Source organism: Poecilia reticulata, chromosome 23, assembly GCF_904066995.2.
Source record: "Poecilia reticulata chromosome 23, P_reticulata-male-v2, whole genome shotgun sequence".
In the NCBI taxonomy this organism is placed as follows: domain Eukaryota; kingdom Metazoa; phylum Chordata; class Actinopteri; order Cyprinodontiformes; family Poeciliidae; genus Poecilia; species Poecilia reticulata.
In genome coordinates this window covers 16189231-16205634 of record NC_088852.1, presented here as the reverse complement: position 1 = coordinate 16205634, position 16404 = coordinate 16189231, and the positions used below count along the sequence as shown (strand labels likewise).

General features: G+C 40.7%; 1 protein-coding gene across 4 annotated transcripts in view; it reads left to right on the top strand.

Moving 5' to 3' along the window:
• The window catches only part of LOC103459659 (uncharacterized), a 28792-nt gene extending 16227 nt beyond the window's left edge, over positions 1 to 12565 (top strand). For 3 of the 4 annotated variants that reach the window (XM_008401418.3, XM_017302813.2, XM_081604173.1), the window contains exons 3-6: positions 8372 to 8563; positions 8715 to 8868; positions 8943 to 9128; positions 9519 to 12565. In XM_008401418.3, the coding sequence (XP_008399640.1) occupies positions 8372 to 8563; positions 8715 to 8868; positions 8943 to 9128; positions 9519 to 9855 (869 nt within the window). In that variant the 3' untranslated portion in view covers positions 9856 to 12565. The remainder of the gene's footprint in view (positions 1 to 8371; positions 8564 to 8714; positions 8869 to 8942; positions 9129 to 9518) is intronic. The other variant, XM_008401420.3, reaches the window with a different exon arrangement.
• The last annotated feature ends 3839 nt before the right edge of the window (positions 12566 to 16404 follow it).

The following is a 16404-nucleotide window of genomic DNA, read 5'->3' as shown; positions in this document are numbered from 1 at the left end:
AGAACCACTGCACTCATCTTGAGATGATGAGACTCCACTCATCATCTCAAGACTAGGACCAATTGGTTGGACCTCTGTTGAATTAGGTCAGTCACTTTAAAGAGGATTGTTTATGCAACCCCCTATTTTATGTTACAAGTTATGTTTTTAGTTGCCATATTAATTTCGTTGATCCTGGTTGATTTGTAAAAGTAACAAAAGGGTAAAACATCCAAGGGGGTGAATACTTTTTGTAGGCACTGTAACTGAACTTTAACCATAGGCTTAAATTATGAAGTTATAGAAAGCTTATTACCCTAACCATGAACCGAAAGCATGGATGGACAGGTTTTCCTTTGTCCACTTCCCAACCAGAAACATGCTTAATCCGGAAAGAATTTTGAACTGTGCCAGCTTAAAGGGTTGTCGAGCCTCGGAGTGATGTGGAAAATTTACAGCAATATCCTCTGGTACACCACAGAGCAGGCGACTTTACTTAGACAGGAAGTTGCACCAGCCAATTCAGTCTCTTTGATAGGAAAAATCCTGATTGGTTAGATAAACAACATAACATGCCAGTTTTGCAAGTTCTGCACACCAAAACAGAAGAGATGGCTTTCTACATGCAGGAACTAAAGACCAACAAGAATCATAAGTTGGATGTAGTTAGTGGCCTCTAGTCCAGAACTTGTGATCCGTAGTGACAAGTTTACTGAATTGTGAGTTTTTAAGTTGGTAGCGATTTCTCATCCCTATAATGATCCTTTACAACAACAAAAAATGAATAAATAAAATCAACTTTCCCCCCCCCCTTTAAACGACAGCGTTGGGATTTCTGGCAGCCTGAATGGCGAGTAGAATTTCTTTGGATATAAACACACACATACGTAAATGCCCCAACAGAGCCGTAGGTATTTGTGTCAGCAGCTCACACTGGCGTCACTTCAGGTCCCCGCCGGCTTGGAGAGCTTCGGACAAAGACGTCCCTCTGTCTGCTGTCTGTCAATCCAATATAGCTGCTGGCAGTGACTCCTCTTCGTTATTACCTTCCCACAGTTTAAAAGTGGCTGCTGAACAAAGACACTTAGTGAGGGACTGAATTGAGCCTTGCCCTTCCTCACTTCGGTGAGGCAGCGAGAAATTAAATGAATTGCAGGAACCAGGAAGGTAAAGATGTAGCACAGTTAAACTTGCGTAGAAAGTTGTATGCTAACATGCCACAGTTCAATACTAGACGTAGGTTGATGGACTGTATAGGACAGATTTGCCACAATTATTGCATCAACTCTCAATCCAAGTTTCTGTTAATGGAAACATTGATTTTTATTCATGGCATTCAGGCAGGAAACAGGCAGTGATGTGCTAAGGTTAGGAATCTAACCCCAGACAGCTGGTTTGTGTACTAATAGCCTCTGAACATGTGGGTCTCACTCTACCACCCTGCCAGCAATGTCACCTTGTATGACATTTTAAGTGAAACTTTAAAGGTCGGTCTACTAGTACAGTAAAAGCAGATCAAAGTTTTCAGTGCGTTTTCCAAAACCCTAGAAAAGGCTTTGGAACCCTCTGATGTCAGATTGATATCAATGACTTTGCTTTTGGGCCGTAATGTGTCGCTTTCAGATCTCCTTTTAATCTACTTTATATTTTGTCAAGCAGGTTCTGTTAAAATGAAATCTTCATTCTACAAGTGTGGCAGCACACAAGTTAATGAAACTGAAACAAAAATACATTTAATATTCACTGTAAGTTTATTATTTAACCAGGGAGACAATTACTGTTTTGCTTCTCCTGCAACTTTTATGTTTTTTTTTCCCCCGATGCATTTTTTGACTGACGTGTTCCATCTGCAGCTGCAATGAAGGCTAATCACTGGTTGGAAACAAGATGGCCGAGTCTAATTGGGCATTTGAAATACGCGCTTGTCAACAGTGCAGTTACGTTTCCACAAATTGGTAGTTGCCAAGAAGATTAATATTAATGTCTTTGGAGGTTGGGACTTTGGAGGTAGGTTCCTCACTATGTGGGCCTGAATATGGGTGGGAACATGGGCTAGAATGTGGGAACGTGGGTGGGCCAAGAACGAGGAGGAGCTATACTCAACTATGCCTCAATGCCACCTGACATAGTTGACTTTGCTGGCTAGTTTACACTAGTTTCTCCAATATCTCTCAGTATATTTGATTGTTGCGGGTTTCCCAGTCCAGTTGACGCTGTATGTGTTCTTCCGCCCCAATTGATAAAACCGTTTGGAACTCAAGGTTCGACCACGGAACAGTCGATTTGCAGTTCAACATCTCGCCAACTAGTATAGTCTCACCGGAATTTGAAAATGGTGGTTGAGGTGTTGACGTAAATCCACGGGCCAATCAACAAATGCAGTCTACTGCCAATCAAATTGCTTGTTCACAATACCCTGCTTGGTTCGGCTTGTACCACCCCTGAGGTGGTTCCAAAAAATGGGGAAGAACTACGCAGGATGGAGACAAATCTGGCTGAGGTTTACTGGAGAAGAACAGATTAAAACCAGGCCCGTGGTACACACACCCTGTTACCAAGTTCTGAACCAGAGGACTTTGGTTTGCTTGCAAAATATAACCTTGGAGGTTTTCCTGGGTGAACCTGGCCCATAGTCCCCCTGGTTACACTAATTAAAAGCTCCAGGTCACTTTACACCGTCTGCTGCAACAGTGACGTTGGCTTTTTAGCTTGTGCTCTATTTACCTGGGCAGATTATCTTCTGGCAGTTGAAGCTAAAGCTGTTAGTTAATGGAGAGAGAAAGTACCTTCGTACCTCTGTGTATGAAAGAATGCTAAGCGTAAGAAGTATAAGGTGTTGCTAAATGGTACCTACTTCATGTTCGTAAATGAAAACTCCGTGGGTATTTTGTAGGCAAAATACCCACGGCTTCATGAGTTTGCTTGGGGACATCTACTACGCAAGCAGAGACAGAGCTGAGGGGATTAGGTAATCAGTTGTGGTGCAGCGCATCAGCGAGTGGCAACCGAAATAGATATGCGGATGGGGAGGACACAGAGGAATGATGTTTGAGGTCAGATCACACAAGAGAGCATCTGGAGCAGAGGGAAAACAAAAGCTGAGGAAGGGACACGTGGAAGGGGCACGTCAGCAGTCAGCCACGAAAATGCCATCATTCATTAGCTTCAGTTCCGACTTTCAGCGTCTAGTAAAGGCTGACTCAGACTATCTGTATTTTGGTGCATTGTTTGTTTGGAGTGTTTCAGATCTGTCATGTCCAACTTTGAGACATTTCTAGAAATCTTTTGAGTTGTGTCAGACAAAGGGGAAATAAAGGTTTTTCAGAATGCATGTGATGGAAGAAGTCACGTGGTTTTAGACTTTACATTGGTATAAATATGTTCAGGTCGAACCATAAAGAAGAATGGAATATTCTGTAGTACGTTGCAAAAGTACAGCCTGAACTTTTCCACATTTTAGCAAGTTGCAACCGCAGAATGCCATGCATGTTTGATTTCTGATAGTCCAATACAATGTGGTGCATAATTGGAAAATAGAATGGAAATGATACATGCAATCCAAACATTTTCATCAATAAAAAGTGTGACATGCATTTGTTTTCAAACACCTTAAGCCCCCATTTTGCAGCACACAAACCCTTTAGGCAACCTGTTTCCTACAACCAGATGTTATTGGTTGTAGGATTTCTCTTTTCTCTTTGGTAAAATACATTGAGACATTTCTCTCACTAGCACGAGACTCACGTTTGTTTTTGTGTATTTGCATTTACCCAGAATGCCCTGGGCTTTCGCTAGCTTCCTGCTTTCCCACTTGCAGTCACATATGTATTCAAATCACACCAGAGTTCATTTCATCTGAATTGAGACGTAGGTTTGTAGGCAGATCAGAGTTTGATTACGGATTCACACACCTCCAAATGAACCAGACTTTCTAAGCAAACAGACTGGAGTTGGAGTTGGTTACTCTGAGTTCTATTTAGGAGTATCGGAGCGAAAAGACCTACAAATGCACACCAAGAGATTTGGAAAACTATGATTTCCCTCCACCACTCTTTGTTAAGTTTGCCTTCTAAAATCCCATTAATGTTTATAAAAGTTATTGATAGTAACTCAGCAAAATGTGGCAATAAATATATAAATAAATAAAAATCAGGTTTTGAGAAAACTTTAGCAAGGCTCTCCGGTTTATCTGTGAAAAGTTTGTGGGAACAAGAACTAATCTTTATTTAATCACAAACTAGTCCAAGTGACTCTCCTGACAGAGACAAGTGGGGAGAGTCATGAAGAACAACGCAGCAGAGTGAATGTTTGGTTGGCACTACCGGGTTGCCGGGGTCGGATGTGTCAGAGTTGTATTAGTGAAGCAAGAGGATTAGGCAAATAGACCAAAGAGCTAAGTCAACACTCACACACACACGATCCTTGAGCTGATTTCAACCACTTGCTTTTGTCATGGACACACAAATTGGTGTGAAGGAAATGTTCTTTAAATAATATTGGCGTAAGTTTTAGGTTTTATTACTGCTGCTCCCCACCAGGAGCTTCAACCCTCAGGGAGACTTTGTACCTCTTTCTCCTTCAACTAAGGTATGGAATTGGGAATGTTATAGTTTATGTAATTAATTGTTGTTTTTCTTAATCTAAACACAAATTATTTTTAGTTATTTTCCACCTACAGCCTGCGTCTCACTCTACTGCATGCTTCCCTCTTGTTTTAATGATGTAGGAAGACTTGATGCCATTGCAAAAAATAAGTCTCTCACATCACCTTCTCAAATGACTCACGCCATAGAAGCTTGGTTGCCATAGACTGTTTTGAACATGTTGAAAATTTAGAGTTAAGATGCTTCACTCGCCTCTGGATGCTGGATGCTGGAAATTGAAAGTGAGACTGAGGACATCACTTATTGTGAGGTTAATTTGCATAATAATTACCCAATATTATTATGGATGATAATAATACCCACGTACATAAAATGCTCTCATGGAACATTAAAATGTCAACACAGTAACTCAACGGTAAAGCAGCGCACCCATTCACAGTAGATCATTTTAAATTCCACACCACTGATTTAAGTATACAGGCACTATTCAGAACAAGCATTCTTCAAAAGTGACACCTAGACCTCAAAGACGTGACAAGAGTATTTTCACCAAAATTCCCTACATTTCTCCACATGTAAACCCTAGATGAGTCTTTATCCTGAGGAGAGGTCTCCAAAATTGATTGCCCTGAGCTTCTCCTGTCCAGCTCAAGCTCTGAGGATTTCTACAGGAACTGTCATTTGCAATGCAAAAGAGCAGTTTTCTACACTGAGTTACTGCATCAGGCAATGGTCCAACTCTTTGTCTTCCATAGGGTGTGTGTACCTTACCCTTACCCTGACACTACCCTAACCGTAAGGCACAATATGAAAGTAGCAATCATCCAATTTACAACAAACTTTGAGATGCCTGTAAATACGTGACAAAGAAAATTCCAGCCTTTCCCTCACTAAGTGTAGATGAAGTCCAAGTTGCCAATAGTGTGTATGTATGTATGTGTGAATCAATTGTTGAATGTGACTTGCATTACTTTGAGTGGTTGGAGTACATAACACAATGCAATTGATTGTCTACTGTTGCTGTATGCCAACAGCTTTAGGTTTTTTTATTTTACTTGTGTGACTTCAACATGTGGCATGAGACAATTTTTTATGTGTCCCCTTTGCAGTCATGACAAAACAGCACTCCATGATGCTACTTTTTAATAAAAATAGATCAAGGCAAAACAACAAAAAACACTAAGCACCCCCATATCGTTTAAGGGTTGCTTCTTTTTATTTCTACAGCAAATGATCCGTTTGCTGTATTCTTTGGTTGATGCAACAATCTGGTGATGGATCTAAATTAAATCCCAATAAAAGTAACAATAAATGGGGATTTACTGCTCAGTCAGATAAGCAATACATGAACTCCCTGTTTGCCGAAAAGTGGAACGATAATTTTCTCGGATGAACGTCACCTCCTTTCAGTTTAATATCCTGATCTCATTCAGATGCAAATTTCAGTCATTTTTATCCTTTTGGGCAGGTTTTAGATACGTCAAACACATGAAAGGCAATCCTAGTCTGTTTTCAGCAGCAAGGTTTATGGAGGTGATGCACAGACCTACAAAGCACACCCAATTCCTACTTGAGTAATGATATTTTCTGACTAGAAAATCAAAGTGTGGAGAGTCATTCTACAAGTTTAAATTTTTCAACTCTGCTCCGCTTTATCTGCCTCGTCAGTTTCTGGCTCTGGACGTCTAGGCGTTCGGTTCCCTAACTCCTTAACTCTGTTACTGTTTGCTACTTGTTACACCATATAATGCTGCAAACACTTCAAAATTATCAGTCCTAAAAGGTTCTGTCCCAGATACTGCATGTAGGCTAAAGACCCTGGTTGAAATGATGCAAAAATGATTGATAATCCCCATGAAATTACTAAAAACCAGAGTTAAATGAGGATTTGGCAGACATTGTCTTCATGGTTCATTACAGTCAGTGATGGCTTTTCATACCACGTGTTATCCCAGAGACACAGGTTAGCAAGAGTCCAGAATGCGACGGTTTGTTTAGGGACCATCTACAAATTCTAGTAGGTCGAAACCAAAAACGTCTAGGTGACCCAAACACCGAGAATCTGTACTGAATTTGGAAACTACTCCAGACTAATAATGTTCCTCAGATTTCATGAGATTTTTATTGGTGGCATGGAAAGATGTAGGTCCAAAATGGTGGTTTGAATTGACAAATTGTCAAGTTAACATGGTGCGTCAAAAGCAGCACTTTTACGCCTACAAATCTCTAAAGTGAATGAATTTGAAGCAATTCTGCTAAGAAGACTGGGCCAAAAATTCTTCCACAAAGATGTAAAAGACTCACTTCAAGATATCATAAATGCTCAATGGCAGTTGTTCTGGGAAGCGGTGGCACAACCAGCCATTAGTTTGAGGAGGCAATTACTTTTTTTAGGGCCAGGTTCGCTTGAACAATTTTTTTCTCCTGATAATGAATCTGCGTTGTATTTACTCAGGGTATCTTTGTATGATGGTAAAATCGGTTGGATGATCTATACCGGAGCAAAGAAAATAAAAGAAGAAATATGCAAGGGAACAGAAATGGGTTATAAATCCATTCTGTTTTTTAAAAAAAGACGAAAACAAAAACTAACAGCCTGCCCATTTTTTCCCAGTGCTCTATTCTGTATCCCTACATGCACGTGTCTGGTGTGTGCGCTTTGACGTGACTGCCATCATCTTTGCACAAGATCACGGGATCGTCTCTCTCACTGTCTCTAGCATTGCAGAAATCCTCCCATCTGTCACTCCTAATCAGCAGAGAGCAGCCTGCATGTTCACAGGGTCTTACAGTGGGATGACATAGGCCCACACACACACACTCATAAATGAGCACACATACTCACAGATTACATTCATGCTGACACAGTAAGTCATAGAGCAGAATCCTGCTCCCCTCTGGCTATTACTCATTATAGCAACATCTGGAAACACGAAAAAGCCATTAGAACATTTACAATCTGCACAAAACTTCCTTATTTATGATATAATTCATTACTTGTTTTTATAGTATAAATATCATGACGTGAATTATGTAAATTCAAGCTTTGCAAAATCGTAATGCAATATTGCTACGCAGGCTGGGTCAGCATAAAAAGTGGATTTCAATCTACTCATCAGTCCATCCATTTGTCCATCCAGCAGTCACTGAGCGAGAGGCGGTATCTACAACTTGCATAGATCCTCAGTAATGTGGGAATATCCACTATAATTTTATAGAAATCTTACATATTTTCAAACGAGGAGGGAGTGGAAATGACAAAGAAACTAGGAGAGTTAATAACAGGTGAGTGGATGCAGCTGGGGTAAGGGGGAGATAGAGGTAAATGAGGAAGTGATTAACAGCTGGGAAGGGGAGGATAACGGTGGGATGAGGTGAAAAACAAAAAACGAAAAGAGAGAATTAAAAGGGGGAAAGAAACCTAAACTTAACAGTAAACCAAAAGATACACTAACCAAAAGAAACAAATCTAAATCACAATGAGACTAAACAGACACAAGGGATAAACTAAAGAAATAACCAATAAATGATCGAAATATAGACATCAATGAAACACCAAGTCCAAACACTAATAGATCATAACCCAGTTTTAAAACGCCCATACTTTCTTTGACATCTTGTCATAAATACTTCCAACCGCAAGAACGGTGGAGGAGGTCATTATTACCATTTTTAAAACCATACCTGGTATTCCTTGATAGCCCTAGCTGTCCCATCTGCTTTACAGAGTAAAAATAAATACAAGGGTCCACATGATAATGTTTGGTCTTTGTTTCCCTTTCAATCAGGTATGTCCTGCGTCCCTGTCCTGCCACCTCGTCGGGGGTCCTTCTACGTGGAGAGTGGAACAGGCATGTCGGTGGGCAGTGTGCTGGCCTTCTGGTGCAGGGAGGGATACCAGCTGGTCGGCAGCGACAAAATCTCCTGCCATGTCAGAAGCGGCAAAGCACAGTGGAGCAACTACCTACCTGTCTGCGAAGGTGCATAGATCCCTCTTTGAATGTGTTTATGTATACTGCATTATTAATGATCACCGTCATTATCTTATGGCTCAGCCTTGAAGTCAGTCCAGTCCAGAGGGACAACAAATGATCAGAAGTGTTAATATAAGCATGCTTTGTCTTATAACAGCGATCCCCAGACCGGAGGACCGAGGACTGAGAGTGGCCGTGTTGGCTTCAGTTGTGAGTGGCATCGTCATTTTCGCCATGTCCTTGTCCTTCCTCGTCTGCTGCCTGCAGGAGCGATCTAGCCGGGACCGTGCCAAGAAAGACGGCCGGAGCAGGTGGGCTTGGGCATTTGGCTGAGAGACATGTTGGTTTGTTCTCTAGTTAGCTGAAAGACCTTTGTCTTTGTCAGACACAGAGAGAAGAGATCAGGCCGCCGCAGTGATTGCTGGCTGGAGACGGAAGAGGGAGAGTGGGAAGCCTTCCCTCCACCCAAGATTTTCCACCTGTCCCAAAGGATGAACCCCCGTCTGGCACCCGACAGTCCCCTTTACCTGACAGGAGGCCTCAATGGATACGAGAACAGAGGATACCAACGGTAAACCACCATAACAAACCAAATCAAAATGATTGTAAAGTTTACATAAAATAATACCCAAACTCAAGATTTTCTGCACCTGAACAGTGTATGATAAACTACTTTGTCATACACTACCTTGTTGTCACACGTTTGGCAATAACTAGCTTAGGTCTTTATTTTAGGAAGGAGACAATATGCTAAAATATTAGATTCTACTCCTTGACTGCTAATGGTCAAATCTCATTGGCATTTTATGATTTGTTCACTTGTTGTTGACTTGATGTAGTGCTATTCAAGTACAAGCCATTTACCATTTGAGTATTGGAACCTTAGACACTTTGAACTCAAACATTGCATTGGCTTGCATTGACTAAGAGTGTTCTTCTCGTTGTTCTGTGTTCTGTTCAGGAGTCAGGAGAGTCTGCTGAAGACCTCTCTGCCTGGACTCTACCGGTCTGAGTCCCAGCTGTACCCACATGTCGTCCTCCAGAGGGTTCCTACTCCTACTGCACCCTCTGCTCCTTCCGCTCCATCAGCTCCTCTATACCTCCACCTTCCCCCGTCTTCTTCGGCAGGCTCCTCCCCAGCCCACACCATTACCCAAAGCCAGCCACGGATTATGGCGCAGTACCCCACGCCAACGTATCCGCCCAACCCCAACACAGCTGTGCCTACTTACCCCCACCCAACACCAGCTCCTATTTACCCCAACCCTAACCCACCACCGCAGAGGCCGTGGCAGTAGCTTTGTCTTCTGTTGTCCTGCTCTACAGGGTGTTTTAGCTGGCCATGCAGAAGAAGAGCAAAGAAAGAAAAGGCCCGAGTCACATTCTGAAGAAGTCCTTTTAGGTTTTCTTATTCCCTTCTTCACTCTGTTGAAAATGCCCTGCTCCAAAGCAAACAACAAAGTGCTCCTTGTTACTGCATGCTTGAAGCACTTTTCCTACCGCCAGCACTTTACCAGTGAACAGTTGAGTTTTTTTAGTCCTACCTGAAATGTTGGTGAAACAGAAGGTCATCAGCGACATCTCTGCTTTCTTACAAGGAACTCTATCAAGCCAGTAAACAAAGGACCTTGGCATGGGGTTGTAATTTGTGCACTAACCTCATTTGTAAGAGAAACCTGCCATAGTAGGTGTGTTTAGGCAGCTCTAAGCCATTTAATGTATTTTCTATCATTAACTGCTTTTAAGGAAGATCCCTATCGACTGATAGGAAGATTCCTATCGGCTGATTTCAGGTGTTGCTGATCTAATTAAGTTTTAACTAAGTGAAATGATGCTTATGTATTGACTAGAGCTGTGAGTAAGTTAATGAATGCAGGTCTTCTTAATATTCTTGTACTTTCTGGACCTATGACTACAACCGGCACTGTGACTGAAATGCTGCTGTTGTTCCAGCCACTAAACAAATGTATTTTGCACTATTTGTATGGATTTCAAAATGTAGAGAGATCTTCTCAGCTGATCTTCAACACCAAAACAGTTCTGTTAATGTTTTCTCTGTGTGTTATCTTACAAAAGTCAGCACTTGCTTGACTGACTAGACATTGTGACATTCCCCAACAGGGGGACAGTGATTCGCTTAGAAATAGAGCTTTCTTTGAGTCCTACAGCACCAGAATTCAAAGAGTAACGTATATGTTGAAGATGATCATTTTTAAGATAATCTCTGGTTTTATATAATAAAGGTGGTGTAAAAGAATGCAAATCTATTGATCCATTGTAAACTCTGTTGAGTTTGTGTATAAAGTCTAGCAGTATAGATACAGTCCCTTGCAAAAGTAAACATACAGTTTCTCTTTCATCCTTCCACATTTTGGGTGGCAATGAAGTACAACTTCACAACTGTAATACTTTTGGGGTATCTACTAGCTTTTTGTCTGTCCTTCTGTGCACAAATGCTCAAGCTCAATAAGAATTGGGAAGCAAACATAGGATTTAGGTTGGGACTCGACTGATCTAACAAATAAAAGTGCTTTGATCTAAACTGTTCTGTTGTATTTCTGGATGTATGTTCAGGATCATTGTACTGCTGGATGGTGAGCAAGTCTTTTGCAGCCTCTAAGAGGTTTTCTTCCATGATTGCTCTTATAAACTTATCCTCCGTCCATCTTCCTTTGACTGTTAAAGTTGCATGAATCTGGAGACGGTTTGTTCAGGATGTTGTGCGATATTAAACCCCTTCTCCATTGTCAACTTTTGGTCTAGCCGGTTAATGTCTGGTTTGGGTCAAGCCACATACCTGTTGGCTATGTGTTTCTCACTTATATTGGGCAGGAATGTGGGAATGTGAGCGGGCATTAGCTCTGGTCAATATGTCGATAATATCATTTTGTCTTTCTTTATATTTGTTTGTTACGGTTTGCCCTGAACCACTGACACTGTAAGCGCTCTTCCGCAAGTACCGCCTATGCCTATCCAGTGACGTAGAACTATGGGCCAATCAACAAATGCAGTCTGCTGCCAAACGAGTCGCTTGCTTTCAATACCTGGCATGACCCGGCTAATCCAGGGTAGAATCCGTTCAGAATCCAACCCTGACACGAATCTGTCTGGAACTGACTGGGGAAGAACCAGTTAAAGCCACGCCCATGGAGAGGAGGCTTTATCAATCTGACCAGAGTAACTTCGTCCATGTTTCCTGTGTCCCCTACAAGAGTTGTGGCAATAACTTCCTTCTTGTCATTCCTCCATAAAAGTCTGTTTGTGGTGTACAGCTGAACTGTGGATGTCTGCAACTCTTCCAGATTTTACCACAGGCCTTTCATTAATCATGCTTCTCTGCTTAATATTTCCTATGGCAACACATTTCTGCCAAAAACTCTGAGGAGCGTATTAATTCATTAATAACTGTTTTACCACTTGGTGTGCTGCATTCACGGGTCTGTGAATAAGTGGAAATGTCCATGGTCAGAGCATTCTCTGTTGATTAATAAATGATGCTCTGTTGTGCTTCCTTATGACACGCCTCAGGGTTTTTGGCATGAATGTGATGCCATATTCTTCTTACCTGGCCAGTAATTTTATTTGCAATTACTAAAAAGCTAAATTTGGCACAAGTTGACTTAATTAATTAGATAACTTATTAAGGCGATTTGTTCCTTTAAATTTCATAATTGGTGTCAGAGTAGAGACTAGATGCAAAAGACAAAATTTTCTTTGTAAAAATTTAGCAAAGTCTTGTCTTCTTTTTCTTCCCCTTTGTAGTTATACCCTACGTTGTTTTTGATTTTCACATGAATTCTCAATGAAACATATTAAGGTTTGTGTTTATACCATGATAAAATGTGGAAAAGTTCAAGGGGTTAAATACGTTTGCAAAGCACTGTAGATAAACTCCATAACCTTAAGCTTTGTTTTGTCCTATTAATACATGTAGATGCATTTAAGTTTTATTTGCAGCATTGAAAAGTTTTTTCTCTTCTTTTTATTATGTTGGTAACTCTTGAAACACAAACAAACCTGCTGCTTTCAGTTTCGAACCGCTTGAGCTGGATAGTCTTTCATTAAGTCTTAAAAGTGAAATGCTGTGTAAGATAAACAGACATAAATAAAACCATGTTTTGTTTTATTTCAAATTATTATGTTCACCTTGTTTTTATTTCTGACAGTAGCAAACAATGCGGTTGGTCAGGCAATGGTTATAGCATCAAATATAAGTTGCTCTTCAAAGTAATACCAAGTTCTACAACACGGCTCTACGAGAAAAAGTATACACTCTCAAAATCTAACGACTAACTATGCCACCTTTGGTTGCAAAAATTTCTGTCAAACAATGTGGAGAAACATTTGATCCTGTCCTGTTTACATTCAGCCACATTTTCAAGCATGAACAGCCTGTTTAACGTCAACCCACAGCAATGTTATTCAAGCTTAATATGGTTATTTTCAGGATCGGAAAGCTGCAACTGAAAGCCAACTTCAGCTAAATATAATACAGTATCGCATATCTACGTTTATACTTGGTGTCACGTTGGATTACAGTCAATTCTGTCAAAAGAACACGTCAAAGCTTCCAACTCTGACTCCTTCCAGATATTTTTTCACAACCATTCTCTAAAGAAAAAAAATCCAATAAAGTGAATGACCAGCCAGGCATGCTAGTGTATAGCCTCTCCAAAGCTAATGGAAAGCAGAGGAAGTAGCCAGTCCAGTGGGTGACCAGCCTCTGCATGTTAGTCACTAGCTTCTCCAATGCTAAACCAAGTGAGCAGTTGCTTTCTCATTTGTCAGCCCTGGTTTCTCTGCTTAACAATTAAATTGTGTCCCAAATGCTGCGTCATTTTTATTGATTTGCCATTCCTACGCTACAGTCTTTTACAGTTCATCCATATTTACACCGACATGACCCTCAGACACGGCTTTCCTTTAGTACACACAACCCACTATGTGCCATGCATCAGAAAATACAAGGTTATGATTCTAACATAATGCCTGTCCATCCTTTCAAGCGACCCTATCTGCTTTTAGACATCCTGTGACTTTGCTTTGGTCTCCTTGTAGAGCAATGGAATTGTTGTTTCCTGAAAGTTGGAGTCAAAGCAGCTCTTTTCGTAGTCATTTCCTCATCACGACACAGGTTGCTGGTTGTATTTCTTCTTCAGGCATACTGCGCCACTTCAAAGTCTAAGAAATTCTCAAAAGTTATCACCGAAAATGAAGAGTTTAGAAATATAATTCATAAACATTATTCAGTTTCCGTTTGGGATCAATAAAGTATTTCTGAATATCCATACATCTAAAATCAGATTCTACCCCCAATCCCAATCAGTCCAGACCAAATCTGCTGTTCCTCCTGCTCAAACAGGAGCGCTTCATTCCAGGAGTCATAACTTCACTTTCAAAATTCAAAATGTTTTGCTTATAAAACTGTAAATTTGACCTGTGTGAAATTTAAGTAACATCATTCCATTAGAACTGATTGCACTATTGCTTAGTTTTGATTGCCACATGGCAAAAAAAAAATCAACAGCATCGCTACTTTATTGCTTTGCTATTTATCTTTTATTAAAATAACTTGCATTTAAGTGCCATTTTCTGAATGTGTGTGGATGTTTCATCTTTAGACAGACAAAACAAGAAGATGATTTTTGCATTTGGGGTGGGAAAAAAAAATCAACAGTGAACACCTGCTCATTTGTTTTGTGTCTGCTTGATTCTATTGTGTTTGCATGATGCAAAGGTTGACAGTTTTGCAGGAGTGAAAACCGGCTGTTTAAAGATTGAGAAACATTCGAGAGGTAAGAGATCCTGTATCATTTTTTTTCATTCACTTGCAAACAGAATAAAGAATTGCAGTATGAAAATCTGATTAAACTACAAGTGATCAGTTGGCTGGTTATGTGTAATTTAAAGCCAATTTTTTTTTCATGCGTGTACTTTAAAAGCATTTTAAGCTAGCAAATTAAACGCTACTACTTAAACATAAGCTTCATGCTAAATTAATGTTGCAAAATTTTACAACAGAATGTTTTCAGGTAATTTTGGTTTACAAGGTTTTGTCAAAACACTCCGTGATCTTTATCCTGGCAATGCAAAGTGTCCCAAAGATTGAAGTGCACCAGACATCCGGTGAAAAGTCTGAAAATATCCTCGAAACTCAGCGGGGAGGCTCAGCATGAGCACCGACACATTTCTGCTTCCAAAAATATTTCTGCTAAATATTCTGTGCTGCGGTGGTTCCCAACCTGCCAGCACCTCGCATTTCTGATGCTACTGCCAAAGATCAATAGACTTTCAATACAAAGAGGCAGTCAAGTCCAGAGTCGAACATGCGGGGAATCATAATGCATATAATGAATAATCACATTTTTAAGAAATATTAGCACATTATGAAAATTAATGTAAAATTAATGTAAATCAAAGTACTTACTATCGACTACTGCCAAATGAGCGAGAAGTGACTGTCCTGAGAGGGAAGGGATTATTCGACGTAATTACAAAATTTACGGGAAATTACTAATACGGGAGAACGATGGGGCAGAGGAGTAAAATACGGTAGTTTCCCTTCCAAAACGGGAGACTTGACAGTCTGAATTGCAAAAATGAAAAATAAAGTAAAAAAAAAAAATGGAGCAAAACCAGCCCTTTGTTGCATGAATTGCCTCCTAACAAGCAATGGCTTCAACAAATTGGCGCCTTAACAGCCTCAACAGCTACACGACAAACTGCAATAAAATGGTACATAAAACGGCAGTAGCACCTCTAAAAGAGGACAAACAAAAAGAGACGACGGCAGAAACATCATTACTTTAGCTTCATACATGGAAAATAATACATTTCAGACATTAATTACCAAAAATCTTGACTCGTTAGCCATGTAGCCATCAACTTCGTGTTAGCCAACCACTCCTGGTTCAAAAATGTCCTTCTCTTCTGTCTTTTCCCAGTCAGAGCAAGTACACCTCACTGGTCCTGCTCAGTCAGAGTGGCCACAGCATATTCCAGACATAAGCAAGAGGTTTTTTCAATTTCATGTATTACACCTAGCTATATCACAACAGCATATGCTGACAAAAAAACAAGAACTACATCCTGCAGGTGAAATAAAAGCAAAACAGGATTTTCAAAATATATTTTACATGTAGGCTACTCTTTTTTCACTTGGTTACATATTGGTAATTGTGGATTGTTCATTTCTGTGTCCGGAGAAATGCTTAAACTTGTTGTGTAGCCTTAGTCTACTTTGAAGACTAAGACGCAGGGGGAGACGCACCCTAATTGTCAAAATTTTTACTTGACTTTGTAGGTTGGTCAGAGCTTCTAGGAACTAATTCATAACTTCCTGTTTCCCTAAGATGGAAATATGATGTGAGACAAGTCATTTGTCAAAGTGTAGCCTGGGATCCATCCATCCATTTTCTTGCACCCTTGTCCCTCAGTAGGGTCAGGAGGGGAGCTGGTGCCCATCTCCAGCTAATGTTTCGGGCGAGAGGCAGGGGTCACCCTGGACAGGTTGCCAGTCTGTTGCAGGGCAACACAGAGACACACAGGACACACAACCATGCACACACACTCACACCTAGGGGCAATTTTAGAGAGGCCAATTAACCTGACAGTCATGTTTTTGGACTGTGGGAGGAAACCCGGAGAAAACCCACCATGCACAGGGAGAAGATGCAAACTCCATGCAGAAAGACAGGGGCCGGGAATCGAACCCAGAACCTTCTTGCTGCAAGTCAATAGCTCTACCAACTGCGCCACTGTGCAGCCCTAGCCTGGGATCCACTTGGAATAATTTTGTGTGGCCCAATATCATAATTCAGCATGATAATCTGTTAAATGGGAAACAT